General features: G+C 43.4%; 1 protein-coding gene across 2 annotated transcripts in view; it reads left to right on the top strand.

The window, feature by feature from the left end:
* RB195_002524 (uncharacterized protein) overlaps positions 1-21,430 on the top strand; it is a gene marked incomplete at both ends in the record, with an annotated part of 91,061 nt that overhangs the window by 62,864 nt on the left and 6,767 nt on the right. For both annotated transcript variants that reach the window (XM_064199820.1, XM_064199819.1), the window contains 25 exons: positions 3,597-3,733; positions 3,792-3,926; positions 3,986-4,117; positions 4,170-4,400; positions 5,315-5,503; positions 5,602-5,889; positions 6,918-7,063; positions 7,126-7,284; positions 7,348-7,517; positions 7,569-7,729; positions 7,796-7,871; positions 7,942-8,044; positions 9,062-9,180; positions 9,236-9,376; positions 9,438-9,620; positions 10,170-10,235; positions 10,815-10,895; positions 10,960-11,113; positions 11,172-11,345; positions 12,215-12,367; positions 12,442-12,539; positions 12,596-12,677; positions 14,856-15,039; positions 15,105-15,300; positions 18,153-20,568. In XM_064199820.1, the coding sequence (XP_064055700.1) occupies positions 3,597-3,733; positions 3,792-3,926; positions 3,986-4,117; positions 4,170-4,400; positions 5,315-5,503; positions 5,602-5,889; positions 6,918-7,063; positions 7,126-7,284; positions 7,348-7,517; positions 7,569-7,729; positions 7,796-7,871; positions 7,942-8,044; positions 9,062-9,180; positions 9,236-9,376; positions 9,438-9,620; positions 10,170-10,235; positions 10,815-10,895; positions 10,960-11,113; positions 11,172-11,345; positions 12,215-12,367; positions 12,442-12,539; positions 12,596-12,677; positions 14,856-15,039; positions 15,105-15,300; positions 18,153-20,568 (5,974 nt within the window). The remainder of the gene's footprint in view (positions 1-3,596; positions 3,734-3,791; positions 3,927-3,985; positions 4,118-4,169; positions 4,401-5,314; positions 5,504-5,601; positions 5,890-6,917; positions 7,064-7,125; positions 7,285-7,347; positions 7,518-7,568; positions 7,730-7,795; positions 7,872-7,941; positions 8,045-9,061; positions 9,181-9,235; positions 9,377-9,437; positions 9,621-10,169; positions 10,236-10,814; positions 10,896-10,959; positions 11,114-11,171; positions 11,346-12,214; positions 12,368-12,441; positions 12,540-12,595; positions 12,678-14,855; positions 15,040-15,104; positions 15,301-18,152; positions 20,569-21,430) is intronic.

Consider the following 21,430-nt stretch of genomic DNA (forward strand, 5'->3'; position numbering starts at 1 on the left):
TCCAGTCCTACATGTCGAATAGCGGCCATCCTCTTACAAAAGACATGCGACTCATCCAGAATTGTTTGAATTGAAATAAAATTCACTGACCTTGTGCTGCGTAGACAACGCCAGAGAGTAGTTCATACGATTTCAAAAAGCGGAAGTTGTTAATTAATAGGATTAAGAGAGGACTGGGGATTAGTTGGGACGAGAGCTATTTTCTTTAATATCGTTATCTCTTTACCACTGGCATATTGATGACACTGCAACAATTGGATTCTATTGTTATACAGATACTAACTTTTGATCAACCGCGCACGACCATCCATTGCTCGTATTGTAAGCGATGCCGGTTTCTGTACCAGCTCCTTCTCGCCCTTTTTGTTAGTCTTCTATCCTTTTTTCGCAACGCGTTCTCTTCAATCCACAACCGTTTGACTTGATGTGACTGATGCATCAACCCCGTGTTTTTATTTTTCCTGACAGTCTGGTACCAGTTTATCGCTCCGGAGATACGAAAAGCCTGATTGGCACCAGGCTTGTTTCGAACCATCGATTGATCGCGCACTCACCACGAAACCTCTTACCGGCTGTTCTAAACCCAGCCCCAATAGTGATAGGGGATTATAAATTGTTCCAGTGATTATTTGAACCGCTGGGGATTGTTAAGAAAAGAGAGGAAGAAGAAGTCTATCTATAATTATGAATCATCTGAACTCCATTTCATTTGGATGGAAATTTATTTACAAGAAAAAGAAAGGAGAAAGGTAATTCTTCTGAAAGGGGCTAAATGCGTTTCTTTTTTCAAAGCAGAAGTACAGCACAGCAAGTAATTCTTTTATTTGTGCAACTCGCTTAAATTTTAAAGGATAAAAGGATAAAGTCACTGGCGTATCAATCCACTCGGGATGCGCCAACGCGTTTTTTACTGGAATTCGTAATCGTTGAGGTTTTGGAACGCGTATTGGCCTATACAATGACTTGCGGGGGCCAGCATGATCAAGTCAGTGTTTTATCCTCCCAGACAAGTCTGCTACCAATTTATCGACCCCGGAGGGATGAAAGGCTTGGTGAGCACTAGGGCGGATTCGAACCCTCGACCGTGTGGCTACAACGGACCTCTAACCGACTGCGCCACACCCGCCCTTGCTTAAATTTTACTGGCGAGAAATCAGCTGTAGGAACACTAAAGACACTTCCTTGACGGGTTCTTTTCGTTTAAATTACAACTGACCTCCTACATAAACATGCATCAAAAATGTTCTCTCAAAGTCGTGAAACTCGCAGTTAGGCTAGGTAGTTAACGTATTCCCAGCATAAAAAACAACTTGCTCCACTTTCGAGCGTCATCTGCACATCTTGGCGCGCAAGTTCCGAATGAGTTGCTGTAGGAGGATGAGAGGAAAAACTGATAGTCCTTTTCATTCTCTCTTTTTCAACTGTATCACACTCACGCAAGGGTTTTCCCGAGAAAGTTAAAATCTGCTTAAGAACGGTATTTTATAGAAATAAAATAATTTGAAGTGTAAAATGGGCAAAAAATCTGTTCTTATAAAAATAAATTAAAGAAAATCGTCAGAAAAAAATTGAGCAATAGTGTTACTAAGACAAACTTACTAACTAAAGGCTTGAAATGAACTGTTTCATATTGATCATTGACATTGTTCTCTGAATATTCGATTATTTTTCAACCTTATAGGTTCGTTTGAATGGTCGAGAAGCCATATTTCTTTTTTTTCTAAAATCACACAAATATTACTTTAAAAGAATCTCTGAGCATTGGAGGAGACTCAACTACTATTGTGAGGGATGAGCGTGGATTTCAAAATACTGAACTCCTAAAAACTTATAGAAGAAAGAGATTCCAAAAAAAACTAGAACTTTAAAGATTTAAACTTCATACTGTATCTGCTCAGGAAATGTGAAACACTGGCTGATGTACCGATTATGGTTAAATTTGGAGAGTTATTACTGTACCAGCTTCTACGAAGGTTCTCCGATTAGCGATGTTTGTTTACTGTTTGTGTCACCGCACATGTACGTGCATGTTACTGCATTGGTTTTCTCATTTCCAATTCCGGCTGGATCATGTTCATAAATACACAGCTTGTTGCGGTTTTCTCGATAGTGGACCATGAACACAGTTGAATAGGTAGAATATCATATGGGAGACATGATTTTGGTGTTGTTGGATTTGAAAAAAAAATTTCTGTTCATTAGTTATTGGACTATTTCAGAAATATAGCACCCTGGTAAGCGATTCAAGGAAGAATCTGGGAAGATTTTTGTAAATTCGAGCATGTTAGTAAAGAGTAGTAGAAAATAGTAGTATAGAATAAATAAATAGAGTAGCAAAGTGTTCCTTCCCCAGTTAAACGTTACCTGGAATAACGTGCGTGGGTGTAGTGGAGTGCTAGAAAGTTTTTAAAGGTAGCTAACAGTTGAGATGAACCTTCTCCGTATAAGTACGATTGTGGCGTTTACTCCATGTTAGCACATCAATATGTGTTAATCGTTGAGGAAAAAGAAGAGAACAACTCGTACTTCAAGTAGTGTTTCCAAGTGGTAGTGGTATCAAAGGAACATTTGTGTAAAATCAAGTTCGAATACTCTCCAAATGTGGTGCCACCCAGAACCAACCAATGCTTCGATCCTTTCAGCGATACATAAATTGAAACCAGATTTTCTGGAAGGAGATGGATACTAACTTATTACTACTTACTTATTACCTGTTACTCTCGGTTGGCTCCCACAGATTGCTGTGTAGGCTTCGTGAGCGTTCATTAAAACTTCTATGATTCCGAAATGAAGTCAAACTTCCTGGATCCTGGAGGGATTGACTGACGTCAAGTATTTTATTCTGTTTATACTTTTACCAAGAATGTACTCATAATGTACTTATGGACATTTCGGAGAGACATTCCGAGTGCACTCGTTATATCCGCTTTGTGGATCTCACTCTCATACCCTTCTTCGATTCTTTTGCACTTTTTTCAGATGTGTCCTATCTTTCAGTTGCAATTTTCCAGCAGACTCCTTCGAAGATCTCAACTATCTAAGGTCTTCCTTGCAAATTCTTTCCAATTCTTTTTTCTTCTTCTTTCTTGTTTCTTAATTCCTTCTTTTCATATTTATTCTTATTCTCTGTTTTACGCATGACTTTTCGAAACCGCAGATGTTAGAAGGAACTTCTGAAGGACACAGAATCACTGCTGAATTCTGAGCGCGTAAGAAAAATATATATTAGTAAAACAACACTGTTTGTTCATAAAATAGAAAAAAAAGATCTAAAACATTTGCAATAAAATTAGACCACGACCGAATGATCATATTTTTTCGCGTTAAATTCGTAGAGTATTATCACCTCCTTACCCATTACTGTAACCAGTTAAAAAATTGTAAATCATTCTATCCTCTTTTTTTGCCCCACATCAATCTTCGGGCGCTATCAAGTAAGGATTTGCTGAGTTATCCGCTTCCCATGCATTTTAAAGAATAGAGTATGTACATGAATTTTTCAGCATACCTCGTCCTCTAAAAGCTTATTTCTTTGAGAAATCATGCAGTTGCTGTTGTTATTGTTATTTAGATGTTATCGAGAGAAATTTTTCCAGACTCCAACTGCTCAAATTGCATCGGGTATGGAAGACCTGTCGGAAGAAGAGAGGTTGAAGATCCAGGCGGTGATGGCATGTGCTGAATTGGACGCAGCGGCCACCGCCGTATCCTCAAAGGCGACGGCACCATTTTCGTTAGTTTTCTTTCCCTCACTAGGTCCATAACTTGGACATAATTTTTCTTCTGTCTAGTGACATTTCTGCGATGACAACGTTATCAAAGGCGGAAGTCATTCGAGGAGCATCGCGCGACACGCGGTTGAAACAGGATAGGGAACCAGTAGTATCAACACCATCGCGACCATCCTCGTCAATGTCCGTACGGAGGTACTGTGTCAATTGCCGTTGAAATATGTGTGCACTCTGCTAGGAATGTTCCTTTTCAGCGACGTTTCTTTGCCACCCATGGAAGGGCTCTCAGAAGAAGAAAAAGCTCACATCGAAGCAGTCATGGCTATCGCCGAACGTGATCAGATGATGTCCTCACCTTCATTTGAACCACCACCTGCACCTGCCAAGTAAGCTTTCGAGAGATGTTTCGCTTAGTGACAATACCATTCTCATTTCCAGAGAGGCGCCCATTCCTCCTGGGTTAGAAGACCTTTCTGAGGAGGAACGGCGCAAGATTCTAGCAGTGATGGCAGCCGCTGATGCGGACTCAATGACGGCGCCAACGCCGCCGTCGAAGCAGATTCCACGAAGCGGGAGTGCAGCAAGTATGCGACCAACCGTAGGAGTTCGCGATGCTCAGATGGGACGACCTAGGAGTGCAATGGATAGGCCGGTAGAGCCACTGCATAGGTTTGTTCTTTTTTTAAGGAGTTCCACTATCTCTTATTAGCGAAACATTGCAACATTCATTCTACAAGATGTTTGAATCAATTTTTATGAATTAGCTAGGGCTATGTCACTTCAAGCCGAAACACTGACGTTAAAATGCATTCCTTTGAATATATTTGTATTGAATTATTATATTCAGTTGAAAAACAAGTAGTGAGCGTTTCCTTTTCTTCAAAGTTAAGAATCCACAACTAGATAAAAACTGGCAAAATATTGTGAGCCATTTGATAGAGAAGTTTTTGCTCTATATGAGAAGAGTGCTTAGATCTTCTAACTTTTCTTATTCCTGCTTTTTAGCTCGTTAAAACGGAGTTTCAAGTTGACAGAACGATGTATTCTCGACACCTCCTGTTTGTTTGTTTGTTTTTTATTCAAATGAGACGCTAAGGCCCTTGAATCTGAAATTAGCGTATGTAGAAGAAGCATCGCCTAAGGGTACACGACTCGTTGGTCTTTACGCTCAAAAACAGGGGATTTTAACCTCAGAGACAAATCCTAGGCTTATGGTTGACCAGTTTTCGTAGAATGAAAAACTTTCACCCTTTTTATTCCCTTTTCATTTGTTTTATTTTAATCTCAGCTTCGGAGACCTCATCGTCCCACATAAATGCAACAGTCAGAAGTTGTCGGAAAGGCACTATTCTGCGTACCTGATGATGATATCTTCGATGATTCGAAAAGACAAGAGCATATTCCGAAATTAGAACTAAAAAAAAATCAAAGAATTAAAGCAACACCATCTTTCAGAGTGAGGAATTCCCTACCAAAGACAGAGGTACACCTCAAACACTTTTTATTTCAATGTTCATTTTTAAGTTTGAAGAAAAAACACCAATCACTTATCTTTCAATCCAATAGAAGCTTTTTTCTTACAGCGATGACATTGAGCTTCCCGGAATGGAAGGGCTATCAGCTAGTGAACGTGAACAAATACTAGCCGTTATGGAATCTGCCAAACGAGACGCTGAAGGACCTCCCGTAGCACCTATTGCTGCATTACCGAAGAAGGTCGCTGAACCTTCTCCAGCGGGCTTCGCTTCATCGCAGCAAATACTAAGTCCCAGGTAGGCTACAAGTGTCAGCTCCAGAAAACACTCGAACTGAGTATGTCTTATTTTCAACCGAATCATTCCAATCAGGTTATTCCTAGTTCTTCCTTCAGTCCTTCTTTCGTCGCTCCTGGAATGGAAGAATTGTCGGCTGAAGAAAGAGAGAAGATCATGGCTGTGATGGCGAGTGCGGCCATGGACGAGCAGATGTCCATGCCCGCCCTACCCTCTCCCCGACCCATGCCGCAGCCTCAACCAGAATTAGATCTCAGCGAAGACCGAGATATTGCGCCTGAAAATGTACTTAGGGAGGAGCAACCAGAAACGCCCAAGGAGGTTGCCACTGATTTTGATTTTTTGTTGAAGGACACCTCTGACTACGATCTACGCCAATCTGATAGGTTTGTTTGCATTTTTGAAGAGGTCAGAAAATGTGACAACCCTCTTTTCACAAAAAAAAGAGATAAAGTCGAGAAGAAAGAGTTGCATTTCGGAAAATTCATTTTATGTGCTTAGAGAATAAATTCGCGTTGGTGATTTTTACTATGTGCTGTAATACAGCGCTATTTAAGACTAATGAGGGTGTCATTCGATCTTATAAGATTAAAGGCATCACCCCACGAATTTGAGGTGGTTCGGATTTCAGGTGGGTTATGCCTATACGGGGTCGTAGATTAAGGAGGGGCGGGGGGAGGGGTGATTCCGCCCATCTCTTCCTAATTGCCGTAAAAAACGGCGCGGAAAGTACGGCTTCGAGCGTTCTGGCGCGCGATTTTCTACAAGTTCGATTGGAGCGCGCCAGCCGTGTGCACACGCTGTATCTTCCGGGCTGTTTTTTACGCCAATTAGCAAGCAGAATCACTCACCTCTTCCTAATCTACGATACCGTATACGAATACTCCACCTTAGTTACGTCCACCTCAGATTCGTGGGGTGATGCCTTTAAGCATTTGACTATGAAACGGGTAAACAAATATCATGAAGTTTTTTTTCTCATCACAACAGATATGATGGTGGAGGGTTTAACGAATTGCTTTTTGTAATGGAAATTTACTCTCTTAACTAAACTTGTAGTATCGAAACATGGTTTATGACGCACCATTTGGTTCAAATTTTTTTCTTTTTTTTTGGAGCACGATTTTTTCAGAAATTCAAAATTTCGGAAAAAATCGTGCTCCAAAAACACACTCTCCGACTACTGTCGTTGAACAAGCATCAAAACTCGATTCCAATCCAACTCGTTCATGTGATTCTAGAAATAATATAATTTCACCTAAGCCGGAATCGTACACGGAACTCATCCCTGCTGATACTTTTTCTTTTCATCGTGTATTTACTGTATCTGTTGTGTATCTGCCCTTGTCACATCTTTTTGACACTTCATTGAACATAATAAATAAATAAATAAACAAATAAATAATAAATTTAGGGGGACGAGCGATGGTGTTTCGGGTACACTGAGCTCGCCCGTCTGGGAGAGCGCCACCACGGCGAAGAACGCGCCCACGTCTGCAGTGGACACATTTGGAGCGATCCAGGAATCCAGGGGATCTTTTGTTTCGCAGACTCAACAAGGTTACTGAAAACCTCTTTGTGTAGTACGGCGAGTATAGTTGGGCATTCATTTTGGATTACAGATCGACCACGACCGTATGAGACGCCTCGAAGCGATTCCCTGGACGACGATATACCTGGAGTGGATCTTTCACATCTGTCTCCGTCAGAACGAGAGCAGATCCGAGCAGTTATGCGTATGGCTCAAATGGATGATCCAGGAGTACAAAGAAGACATGAAAGTACAGTCATTTTTACAGTCCGTGTTCTGCAGTGGTAAGAGTACTGATAATTGTCTTCTGCAGCATCTGAACGAATAGACACTTACAAACCGGACAGCGCAACAAAGAAAGAAGCCGATAAGAAAGCCAGACAACAATCCATGACATCCGAAATCGGGTCACCCACTCGAGAATCCGGTTACGGTACTACGTCGACATCGTATGATAGAGAACTGGGTGATTTCGCGACAAAGGTGGGATTTTGTGGCAGCAGAGGAGTAAAGTTTTGTCGATTTCTGTTGTAGACTGAGAGAATGTACGACGTGTTGGAGGATGCCAGCGAGGTTAGAGAGGGTGCTCACTCGCGCAACGATTCGAGAGCGGACGACAGACGTGATGACTTCGATTTCACGTACTCGGACGTTCGGTTCTCCGCGATCAACGACGAGAACTTCGACCAGGACAGGTGGCAGGAACACCTATCGGCTTAGCTAAGTCCTAGATCTATCATCCATCATTGCTTGTGTTTCAGGTATAGGATGAGCGTTCACAATGATTCTGGAATAGTGGACGCAGTTGAAATGAGCGACGAGATGTACAAACAGGATGTAATCTTCTTTACTTCCTCTTTCTTTTTTCTCAAAAGCACAAATCTATTAATGATGTGGATGTTTTGAGGAATCCGACTGGGCTATGGGAAGAACGCGAATGTGGACGACGGTGTTCGAGGGTGACGAATCCGAGCAACCAGCGGACGACATCTACCAACGACAATCGCCAGGTAATGGTGAAATAAGGTTTTCATCTTGAGGCAGTAATAAAACAAGAAAAGTCAACTTCTAATTCCCTACTGATTAATTAAGTAGGTGCAGTCTAGACGGAACTAATTGACATATGAGGCCAGTGCGTAAACTGTCGCGTTCGCTGTGGGACCCTCACTTGCTCAGTCCAGTTGCGTCACTTGCAGCTGCGCAATTGCCGCACAGGTGCTGCCATTTTCGTGGGACTATTGCACCACGCAATATTTCTGAAGGAGTCGCGTGTTTGGCAATGTACGATGAGCGCGACAACGATTTTTGACCACTGACGATGACTTCAGAAGTGATTTCAGAGGTAATTTCTCCGATTATTGGCGGATTACCAGAAAATCCCTTCTTGAAACGTCAGGATCTACTTTTTAATACTTTCTCTCCTAAGTTTTATTTCAAAATACGTTTGTATCAAAACATGTCTCTTAAAGTCTTTCATTTGGGTGTTGTTGAATTGTTCAGCCAGAAAATTCTTAAAGATATGTAGTCGAAAATACCCTTGTTTGGATGTTGCAGAAACAGGTGTAGCACTCCTACTACATAAAATCTTGAAGGCATCACCCCACGAATCTGAGGTGGTGCAGATTTCAGGTGGAGTATTCGTATACGGGATGGGGTGTGGAAAAGAATACGCTTGAAAAATCCGTTCTCCAGACAAAACTCAGAGCTGACAAATTATTGTGTGTGACAGAATACGTTTCTGGATGGAAATTCCCTCAGTCCACCTTCTTTCTTGATCCACTTCGTTTTAATTGAGTTGTTGTTATAAAGAAACACTACGTCGTACATCTAACGCTGTATCTTGAACTAAACGACACGATGTATAATTGTTTATTTCTCGCCCGCAAACGCTGCTCTGGAAGATGACAGCAGTCTCTCAGTTGCCTAATAAAATAGTGTAACGAATGTTTGCTCTCCACTTTTCCGTTGTTTCCTTTCAAAATCGAATTCCACATTATGTTATTCATCTCGGTAGATTTTATTTTCAGAACAAGACAATGTCTTTGACTTTGTCGGTGACGACTACGCTCTTAAAGAAATCGAGTTCGATACTGGATTGAGATCCTCACAGAAAACAACGTCTACCATAGAAGCATCAGGTCCTCGGGTAAGTTCCTCTCTCTGTGCTTGCGAGAATCAGTCTAAATCTCCGATTTCTTAAGACTTTCATGAGACACGAAGTAGATGTTAGGACCACAGTGAAACGTCCAACTCCCGAAATCACCGTCACTGTTCATGAGGACAAGTTGGACAGTGAGGACGACGAAAGCGGAAGTGAAGATGACGACGAATATCCGGATAAGGTGCGGGTGCATGAGGAGGAAGGAAGTGACTCATGTTACAGCTATGCGATATCCGTTACAGGTTGTGGCTGCACCGATCGCTCCAACACCCACCTACGAGGAGGTTGAACAGGAGCGACAGCGACAGGAACAATTTGGCAAGGAGGTTCTTCAGCAGATCCAAGCTTTCGGTGAAGCGGCGGACGACGAGTTCGACGTTCAATGGGCAAAATCTACCTTGAAGAAGAGTCAGAAGAAACGCGATGTTGGTTCTTTAAAGACATCCTCTGGCATATAAACTAAAAGTTCCTGGACGGATTTGTGCCCCAAGGTTTAATCGCACAGTCAACCGCTGAGCCCGTACCTGTATCACTTAGTAAACTGGATAGATGTACTCTGGCGGACAAACGAGCATATTTTGGATAACTGCCATCCGATGAAATTTTCTCGAGAACAAATGCGTTGCGCTAAGGAAATACATATTGACCCGTTCTAGCGCTGGGAATCTTTATCAGACAATCGACTGGGTCTTGCAACGAATTCCCTTTGCACCGAGTTTCCGTCTGGAAATAAACCGGACGTAAACTCCTTGTGTTTGTTGCCCTCCTTTTGCGGCAGTGAGTAGTTTTAAAAAAAGGTCTTTTTTCACTATGCCAAGGAGATAGGGAATTGATATTTATGGATTCCAGTCACACTAGATATAAACGAATTATAGCGATTTTGGCAAAGTTTTTGGCGCATATTAGCGCCAAAGTTCCTGGAGTACCTTGAGCGTATTAGAAAAATAATCAAACAAATAAGTATTTTCTTGCAGTCCGAGGAGAATTCTGAAGAGTACACCACTCCGAGGATAGAAGAAATCGAAAGCATTCCTGATCAAGTTAGTTTGGTTAAATGGTCATTCATTAGCTTCTTATGAGGGCGTTCATAAAGATAAACTCATTTTTGAAATTTATTTTTTGAGAAATAACAAAGGATTGACGACAACTACGAAAATTCTGAATTTTCAGTGGTAATAATTTTAATGTTATTGCGTGTATAGTGGGGTCAAAACGACATGAAGCACGTACGCAGTTGCGTACACGGAGCGGAGCGTGGTGAAACCGTTGGTGGCACCACCACCGCGCCGCGCGTAACGCAAATGCACCGCAACTACACTCGTGATTCATGTAGTTTTGACCCGACTATACGTTGGGCGGTCAAACTTTTTCACTAGGGAAAAATACATCCATTAAAACTTACTCTCTATAAGGCTGACTTGAAGAAGTTTTCAGTAATTTCTGTAGCTATCAATACTAACACAGCTTTTTTTTGGTATTCCCAGAATGGGAAATGGGAATTGGGAAAATTATTTCATGGCAAAAGCTGAAGCTCTTCTGCATGATCTACGTTAAACGATATCAATGGAACACTGTTTTACGGTGTTCCTCTTTTTTCTGCTTATCATAACAAGATTCAGAAACAAGACGTTCCATTGGAAATCCCGAAAGAAGAAGAAAGAAGAAATCCATTCCTGGAATCACCCGAGGATGAGGATGTGGTCAGCATTTTCCTGTATCGTTTTTGGATAACCGCCTTGTTTCCCGCATTCTCTCATGTTACAGTCAGTGGACATGGAGGAGGTTGACGTTACTCGCGCTGCACAATTCTACCAAACACAATCTTTCTTCTGTCATCGTCCAGGACCCGTGTACACGATCCCCGAAGATGTGAACGAGCGTGACGGCACGATCGACAACTCAGAAAGCAGAATGATAGGTGGGTGAACCTGTCACTATATTGGGCTGTTTACTATATTCAAAACCACTTTTTCCAGCAAGGGAAAAGAAAAGGCAAACGGCACGTTCCGTCGCAAACTCGATCATTGGCATGTACGGGCAACCACTGGCTCCAATCCCATCAACTAAGGCATCTGTGGCTGCTGAAGCAACAACGTCGTCTGTGGCCCCTAGCTCTCAAGCGATTATCGGCTTTGGATCAGGAATTCACGGTACGTTTTTGGCTCGGACAAGTGACATGGAGGTCCTTAGAGAGGATGGTTGTAAATGTTCGACATTTTGCAAGCAGATCTCTTTAATTGTCCTTCTATGCACAATAGGGTCGGAACAAAATGAAGCTCGGTGCAGTTGCGAAAGCGGCTGCGCTCGAAGCGACACGTCAGAGCGAAGCGATTAAGATCGTTGTGGGACCCCTACTGGCACCACTTGTCGCCGCAGTTCGCTAGCATCCTGGCTCGGTCCCAAGCGCACCGCATCGGGCGTGGCAGCTTATCCAACTGCACCGTGCCTCACGTTATTTTGGCCCGGCTCTATGCTATCCGGAAGGCAACTTGTGCGTAATACACTGTCAATTTTCGCACGAGATTCGCAGTTAAACGGCCTCCGTTGAAGAGGGACTTCTCATGTTGTGTCTTTTTCACCAATAATTAGGGTTCAGGACGCGGTTTCCATGTGCCAGAGCAAAAATACAAAACATCTCCAAATTTCGGAGTAGAGTCGTTAAAAGCGCACGAGGTATCAGTTTCTCAGTGAACCAACTCCGTACATCCATAGAATTGACGAATCAAAAGCAAGTGGAGTGCCTCAACGGTGAAGTTGCACAAAAAAGCAAATCTTTACATTTGTAGTAGTAGTTAAACCCATCTCGCCCGTCAGTCCTACGACTCTGAAGAGCTGCCGTGTTGGAAAATCTGAGCAGTGTTGCTTCTGAGATCTCTTATTTCTGCAAGCTATCCTTCACATAACTTATTTACCACTAGAAAAAAACCCAACATTGAAAGTGTCCCCATGCGATGCATTTGAATGTTTTTTTTTTCGTCTGTGGTTCTACTGACTCCCAAGCGGTCTCCATGTCATTTAGCACGCTCAGTTACTTCAACAGTGGACAGTCATGCTTATACAACTCACGCACACTCGCTACCCTCGTGTACGTCTCAGTCCTCGCCGCAAATCTCTTCATATCTGTATTCTTCTTCGCCTCTTTCACTGGCTTCTACTTCTGCAACCACTACAGGTCAGTGCTACTTGATTTATCACCCCTTGTCACCTGTCACCCAATTAAACATTGATGAGACCAAATCTTTTCAGGGAACTATATCTCTGCGCCTGCTAGTACAACAATCTCGGATATCCCTGCTTCGATCAGCGCGTCCATCGATAAAACAATGGCTGACATCGAATCATTGGTACGATTTCCTTTTGTTCGCAAACCTGTCATCCCTCCAAATAATCTAAATTTCAGCTCGATTCCGTCTATACTTCCGAGAGTTCCAAACCAAATCTGTTGTTCTACAATCAAAAATCTTTCACTCAACCTATTGCAGGTACAGTATGCTGGACAGCATATTTTATATTTGTCACTGAAGAGCTGCTCGCCATGAGCGACTTAATCCCTTTCGAAAAGGCGCAGCGAGCTACAGCTGGAATGATCCATTCGTTTTTTTTTCCAATTAGCCACTGCGTCCTACTCGTTCGGAAATTGTCTGTTCGTCTCTCGTCGTCTTGAAGGTCAATACGAGCTAAGGACAGCGGCTGGGGAATTCGGTGCTTCGTGAAAATATGCTTAAACGAGTACGAACACTTTCTATGTATTCTATACCAACATATTGACATATCTTCTAGAAGATTCCACTTTGGAAGCTGGACTAAGGCTGCAGGCTTTTGACTCGAAGGGATATGCGTTTTCTTCGTACATTTACAAGATAACAAATACCAACTCCGGCACGTATGATGAATTCTCTTCAGGTCAATCTCACGAGTTTTCTCGCGAGTTTGTCAAAAATATGAACATGGACTTATGAGAGCTCGACACCACGAACCTATATTAGATTTCAGCCAAGTGACGGACTTTTTTGAAGAGATTTAGATTTTCCTAATATTTAATTTTAAATTCTGTTAGTAACAGCTCTGGAAGTGAGAAAATGAGATGTAGCTGGAGAAGGCAGCTCCCAATTTTCTTCTTCTTTTACCTTCTTTGAAAAACCCACTTCGTTTTTCAAACTTGAACCTTTGATTGAAATAAGTGAGGTACATCAGAAGTAAGTTCGTTATAGAAAGACACTATTCTGCTGCTGAATCCGAATGAGGAGCAACTTCAGACGCTCGTTCTTGAATTTTCTCAGGTAGACGGCATCGGCGAGCTGCAGTTATCTCGTTTCCCTGCGACGCACAACACCGGGATGATATAGGCTGTGGATTGTCTTTCAATAGCTGTAGTCGCTCGAATGAAGAATCCGCTTTCTGTTCCGCTTCAGTTCCATTTCATCATTCCGTTCACATCACATCGCGTCGCATGTAGGTCTCCGTTCCCAGCTAACCTTAAAGAGAAACGCGTGTGGAAGCACCAGGAGATTTCGAGCCAGGCAGCCCCTTCATAGAGTCCGTAGGCAGACAAAGAATGTTAGTTCGGCTGCACTAGGCTCTGTAAATCACTTCGATGCAAATCCACATGTATATGTGACAAACGGTCGACAGCATTCTAACACTTCAGTTATTTCTTCCCCTCTCCATGTAGGATTTTCCCGCTGGCTCAGCTCAGTCATCCGTGTAACTTTTTCTTTCGTTTCGCCAACAAACGACAATGCTATCCTTGCCGCGTTTGCACACGAAAGCATAGATCATTGTTTTGTGCTGTTATCGAAGAGAGAAACAGAGATATTTCAACGAATGAATCGAAAAATCGAATCGAATGTCGAATGATCGAGTAACGTTATTTCTAGGATTTTAACTAGGAAAAATATAAGCGTCATGCTAGCTTTATCGGAATTTGTATGGCTCTTGCTAGCTCGACTAAGCGGTGATTTAAATGTTGTGAACGATTAGCAATAATTACTGTTCTGCTCCATTTCTGTTCATCTCTCTCTATCTCTCCCTCTCTCCCTCTCTCTCTTCCTCTCTCTCTACCTCTATCTCTTTTGTCAGTGAAAAGTAAGCAGGACTCTATTGGATATTTCCATGTTTTTCTCGATTCTATACAAAATAAGCTAGAAAAAGTTTCATGATAAACGTTATTGAAGGCAAAAAAGGAGACATCTACATGTGCAACACAAATTTTAACGCTCTAACGTTTTTATGATTTTTTCAAGAATATTGGTGGCACTCGAAGAATGCATCTTTTCAACCAATTAAACATGGACAGATATCTCTCCTTCTAAGGAGAAAAAAAAACGCAATATATGCGACTATATTGATTTCCAGGAGAGGCAGTTATAATCCCTCAGAAGTGCAAGTCAAGGTTAATGTTTTTTTCTCTGAGTATGTCCTTTTCGTACAGATGCGGTAGTTAGATATGCTTATAAACGAGAAATCTAGTTAGAAATATTCATCTAAGTCTATGTTGATCACATTCTCATCTTATATTTTGGGAAAAACTCGTTTTGTTCAGCGGTTCCGGTCTCTTAACTTTGCCTTGCTTGATTTCGAAAACAGTTGGTTCTACGAGAACTGGTCTCCGATTTCTTTTTAAGTTTTGAGAAACTAGCAAGCTAATTAAGATTTTACAGCAACGACTACCACTAGTGCAACGGTGGCGCATAAGCCTATAACAGCAAGTACCGGCGACTCTGCCGTTACGTCCACAGCGACTGCAGATGCTGAACCTCTACGTTTACCACTCTCAAGACCACTTGGAAGTACTCTGGAATCTGTCATCGCTAATCCGGAAACCGATGGTGACTCATCCCCTAGGTTAGAGACAAGTTTCTATTTTATCTGCAATTTTTTACATTCATTCTAGTTTCAATGTTTTTCAGAGGTCTGAAACGTTCACCAGGGATGATGATCACATCGGACGTGTTCAGCGGGGCTAAGATACACAAAGTGCAACCATCGGACTCCAAGACCACTCCCCGTACAGAGATTTCGGCTGTGGATGCGTTTTCATCAGAACTTCCCAACACATTTGATGAGCTGAAGTCGTCGTATAAATGGCTGCGCGAGATTTCTGAGGTTATTTTGCTTCCTTTTCCAAAATCGCAGTGTTCCTCGTTTTGTCTGCGATCATTTATTATATTTATTCCTTTTCTAACTAAAAAAATGACTTGACTTAATTTGCGGGCTGGAATTATCGCCCGATGGGGTTGCTCCCATCTTCGCCGAAGCTTGTCGCCCCTGAACGCGGCTCTGCCCAACCTTCTTGATTTACAGCAAGAGTTCGCACAGAATCCATCCATTCTTAAGTGTTCTATGGTCTGCGAGACTTGCGAGTCTCGCTTGAAACGACTGTCGACGGTAAGTACTTTAGGGATAATCTTACTCAAAAAATCACTACTCATGACCACAGTTCCATCAAACTCCGTACTGTTTGCGCTCTACGATTTCCCAACTTGTTCATCGCTTCTTAATATACTATAGTACAGTGTCACATGACAAATGACTTGTAGGATCAACGAGGTCCTGACAATATGTTCGGTCCGAGCACCTCAGGTGAACAGTATCCGTCAGTTCAACGTAGCGAAACGAAGAGTTTTTACCAAGGATTCCATGCTTCCTTTAGATTATTTCACCTGGATTGGGCTTTACGGTCTGCAGAGCAACAGCACCTTCTTTCAATTGTTTGGGTTATTTCCGCCACATTGCAATTGCTTCTGATGAGAAATAATTAAGATAAAAGGAGATTTTAGACATGTCGCGGAAATGTGCTCCCGGTATCAGGAAATAGCTTTTTGTAATTACCAACATGATATTATCTATTAGACTAAGATGTACTTTTTCCTTGCTGCACTAAACGGTAACCCCGAACCTATATATACGCCTGGACTTCAGGCAGAAATTCCTCTTGGAAAAGTCGGTTTTGCAATGTTAGGGACGTTATTGAAACTACTCTGAATGTTAGTTGAAGATGGCTTGGAAAAGTAAACTTTAGTGTAGAATGAACAGTAAGGTCAAAACTACATGACGTACAACGCAGCTGCGCTAGAAGCGGTATGGCGGAGCGTAGCAGTTGGGATTGAAGGGGTGCCTTGCTAGCTAGCATCAGGAAGTTATGATCTACCATGAATGTAAGCACTTAACTAGGCCTTTGGTTAAATATTATCTTAAGTAGCCGAAGCTCTGAAACATCACACCTTTTCCTCACCGGGTCATCACATCTTCTAGCACGTGGTTCTAGGTTCATTTTTAAGTTCTAGAACTTCCTGTACCTCCTCCCTTTTTTGTTTGTTCTCTCCCGTACCCACGGTGTCAAATTTCCTCTCGTAAGCAGACAGCTCCATTTATTTCATCAAAAATCAGGACGAATTATTCTACTGTTGAGAGGGGGATTTTTTTTTCAATGTTTGGTATTTATAGCTACGTATATGCTGTTCACACCTTTCAGTGTTCGGAACTTACAATTAAGAAAAAAACTGCAGCAGAGAAGATTCTGCGATTCCTCAACGGATTTTCTTTTTTCTTCCAGGAGTTTTCCGACGACTTCGGCTTCAATTTCGGCGACTTCGCATCGAATTTTTATGTTTGTCTTTCAGCAGATTTCAACAGTGCATACTGCAGAGCATGTTTCCAAAATTTCACCAAGGCTAAAGTTTCTTGATAGATAAACCAGTGGTATCGTTTGCTTTGTTTCAGTTTCTGGAAAGACATACATCGCATTCAATCCTCAACTGTAACAGTTAAGGTCCATAACGTATCCGAGGTAACCTAATCACGAACATTTGAGTTTAACTTGCCAATCCCATCTGAGAGGCTTTGCCCTTCCTCCAGTATTCGTTCAGTTTGAATCTACTTCTTCCCACCATCAGTTTTTCTACTGAAAACGTTGAGGGGATTACGTGCTCAGCTGCCAATCGATGCGCGCGTGTAATGGCACCCTCACTGCACTCCTTGCTGTGGATCTACTATAAAAATAGATGTGTGGTGGGTGCGAAGGGTTCAACTGTAGGACGGTATCACGACAGAAGTGCGGAAGGACGTCAGGTAACCGGAAGAGTTGAGCATAGACGGGCACGAGCTGGCGAAGGGTTATCAATATGCGGCTGGCTGTGAGGAGTGAGGGCGGAGGGAGTGCAGCAGTGGTCCCGCCTCCTGAAGCTCGGTCTGCCTGCTCCCGGCCTCTGCTGCTGCTCTCTAGACGTGCGCACGTACTTCCTAGTTTTCCTAGTTCTCATTCTCTAATTCCTGTTCCTCCCAGCATGCGCATCACCGACAACGGTAAGTAGCATGTCGTTAAAGTACTTCTATGCAAAGTAATTTTTTTTTTGAAATATGTACTTTCCATTGTTTTATACTCTGGCTATGCTGTCAATGCATACGGAGAGGTGATGCAGTTCTAATGCAACAACGAGGTACCATAGATGTAACGGAGTTTGCATAACTTGGTTAGTAGGCAGTGGTATTGATCTCTCGAGCGAAAGAGAGGGGAAAAGCTCTGCCTCCTCAATAGCCGAAAGGAGTCTAACGCCGCGATCTTCCCTGCAATATTCACCACTCATGCTACTGTTACACCCTAAATATCAGTTTCATTTAGGCTATAAATTGACCCTATGAAAATATAATTGTACTAGGGCCCAGGAAAGACATACGATATACGAGTTGGCGATGTTTTGGATTCAATTCAGCATGAAGTGACTTGAAAACCTTGATTCGATTCTTATTTTTGATTTTTTCCCCTTAGTTATATTTACGAAACATTGGAATGCGATTTAATCGAATGGTTGGGCCATTACCATATCCCATAGTGTTCTTCATCACAGTTTTCCGCGTATTTTACTATGAATTGGCAGATTCGTCTCTACAAATACTATCTTAACACTTTCATTTTCTGAATACTGAGAGAAGGCAAAGTTGATGAATGTTCATTTCAGGATGATGGCAGCTCGGCCGGTCAGGAGATGGGTCGTCGCAAACTACCATCCATTCCATCATACTCTTCCTACTCTGCCGCGCCGTCTTATCAAGTAGCACCACCGTCGTCCGCAACCTACACGCCACCACCTATCACCATGCCACCACAGTCTATGAGTCCGCTGGCCGTACAGACTGACACATTGAAACGACCCTCATCCAGTATTCGATCCCAGATCTCTCCTGCTCCAGTCTACATCAACGCCAGCGCTCCTATTCCGTCTACCTCATCCAGCTATTCAATATTCGGTGTCAGCTCTACCTGCACACAAACCGCTCTTCCTCCCGAAAAACTGCCAAACGGGCATCTGCCTACTGATTATTCACGTCCTCCTTCTGCTTCTAGTGGTACTTCCCTTGCTCGATCTATTGATCCTGCCATCATTCCCGGTGCTTCTTTCCAAACTACTGCCAAGCCGAAAACTGCTCTACGCCAACCAGTCTCCTTTATTAAGACCAAACCAGCCCATACCCCGAAGATCCCCAATACTCTTGCCCGTGTACTGCTCAAGAAGGAACTCAAGGAGGCACTGTCTCGACGTCGAGAGGCTCTCGAAGCGTGCGAAATTGAAGCCAACCAAAGGCAATACATTGTGCACAAAATGCTCGTCACAGGTCTTCTGCCTGAGGCTCGCGAAGACGATACTCCAAGAGTTATTCCCTGCCTTCTCCCAATGGAGCTAATAAGTGGCGCTCGAGTAATTCCGAAGCCAACAGTTAGTGTAGCGACGCAGAAATCTGAGTTTGATTCGCGATTTCCTATCACTTCTTCATCGTCTCATCTACAGTACAAGCCGAATTTTACCTCCTCAACGACAGCTCCTTCAGTTGCGCCTGTTCCTGCCACACGACTTCACTCCCTGCCGTCAACGTCACTCCGAGCTCAGCTGGATGCCGAAAGAAAACCACACTTCAAAGATTTCTCTCTTGGTGCTAAAAGCGTAGAAACGCAGACCGAACAACCCTCTACAGCAGTCGACTATGCTGTCTGCAGTCGTTCCAAGTTTTCGGATAGGATTTCGCAGCAACGTAGTCGAAGCAACGCAAACGTGCAAACGAACGACTTGCTCGAAGCAACTAAGAAGTACTTTGAGGACTACGATCGGCAGTTGAACGAGCTGACCGAGAAGGCGAAGCGAGCACATCGACGCCAGTTCGAGTTTCACGACGACGACCCTTTGAGCCGGGAAACCAGACGGTTACAACTCATGGACGAATTGGCCCGGCGACGAGAACGAATGTTTGCAAATATGGATCTGCCGTCAGAGAAAATGCCCTATAGAGCTTACCATTCCCAGCTTGCTCTCGACTCTTCCGACTACTCGTCTATTGTCCCTCACTACGGATCCCTACCTCGTATCGACTACCCATCACGAAGCAGGAGGTCGCCACTTTCTCGCGATTTCACTGTGCGCGAGCCAGCAACGTCAAGTTATGCTTACAACTACGGCTCTCTGCCAAGAAATTACGAACGATGTTTGGGACAGCAGTTCGGCCCGATCCAAGTTGACTATGAGCAGTCGTTCGGAGCACGACCCACTGCCGGTGCTGCGTCCCGTTCCATGTTCAACCTCCATTCTGATAACATAATCGATCCGCGGTATCGTTTGCCACCAGGCAGTATTCGTTCGATGAACTATCTAGACCAGACGGGCATCGACCGGACCGATCCTCTTGCCTATGCAACTCCTTACCTGCAAGGACGAGCCTATCCAAGCGACACTACCAATTTAAGCACGTCGCAACCCCTCGGTTCGCAACAGGGCGACATGATTTCGCGGTACGCTACCTATTTAAACAACCAGTTCCAGACTGGCCTTCTGAGCCAAGTCGATCCTACAAGGAATCTTATGTCAATGCCTTCATCAACACCTGCGTACCGATACGAACTGCCACCCGCTGATCCGTACATGGCTCCATTACCATCACTAACGCTCTCAGAACCAGCTGCCGCCGGACCCATCCCGACCTACGAAGCGCCGCAGGTATACAGTAGAAGCGAGAATAATTACGGTGCTCGACCTCCTAGCTATCCTCTGGATTATGGGAACATGTACCGACAGCGATTGTTACGAACAACTCCTCCAGAACTGCCAGTTGACGATCCGTATGCACCTATGCCTACTGTTGCCGCCCCCTACGTGCATACTTTTCCACAACAGACTGCATCGTACTACCAGCCGCAGTACCAACTCCCTTCGAGGTCCAGCTATCCCCCTGCACTCTCTTCTAATGTGCCTACAGGATACGTTGGGAAACCAGCTGCAAGGACATGGTCTGGAAATATTGTGCCTTCTGCCTATGACGCTCGATATCCCCGTGAGGACGCTTTGTCGAGGATGTACGCCACCGTCGGAAGACGCCGCCCTCAAGCAGGTATGATGCCGTGGTACGACGCCGACGCCCCAAGTCCTTCGTTCCTTGTCGATGGTCGATGATTTCCCGCTCTTTTTTCAACCTATTGCTGCCATTTTTATGTGATGATTTGAACAGTGCACATTTAATTTATTGATATAGAGATTTATTATGAATAAATTGTACACAACGCAAATTGTCGAGAAAAGAAAATATCAGTGCGAAATGAAAGTAAATGGCAAAACTTAACTAGGTTAACCGCATTATCCACGGAAAACAAAAAACCACCAAAATCTTAGTCTCACACACAGATTCGTTCTCCAGTAAGTGCGATGTAGTGTTGAATGCTCATAGTTTGCTCGCATACATCGAAGAACGTTCAGTTGGCGAACTCGGCATGGAATGTCTGCGCCTCAGACGTCTAAGTGCTGTTGCTAGAGGAGGCACGTTGTTTTAGGCGCGGTCAATAGGATGTCGCGCGGCGGTGGAGAAGAAGGTAAGAGACGGCAGACAGAGGTTCCCAGAGGCACCGACACACACACACACACACATACACTCTAGGGGGAGGTAGCTGAGGAGGATCGATGCGTGAAACAACGATGACGTAGGCTAAGAGAGAAACTTAAATACACAACGTACCCGCGTGGACGTTGGTCCGTATCTGTTGCTAGTTCAAGAACACATTACCGCCTTCGTAGGTCTTCTGAGATGTGCGAAGTCATAAGCTAATCCAGAGAATTACTTGCAAAACGCATCCAAAATGATAAAATTTCAAACATCGGCGCAATTTTTGATGCACCTGCCATCCAGTGAACTGACATGTACCACGGTTTTTCCTAGGTAAATGTGCACTGATCAAAACATCCAACCACTTCTTGTAAGC

Source organism: Necator americanus, chromosome IV (genome assembly GCF_031761385.1).
Source record: "Necator americanus strain Aroian chromosome IV, whole genome shotgun sequence".
Lineage (NCBI taxonomy): Eukaryota > Metazoa > Nematoda > Chromadorea > Rhabditida > Ancylostomatidae > Necator > Necator americanus.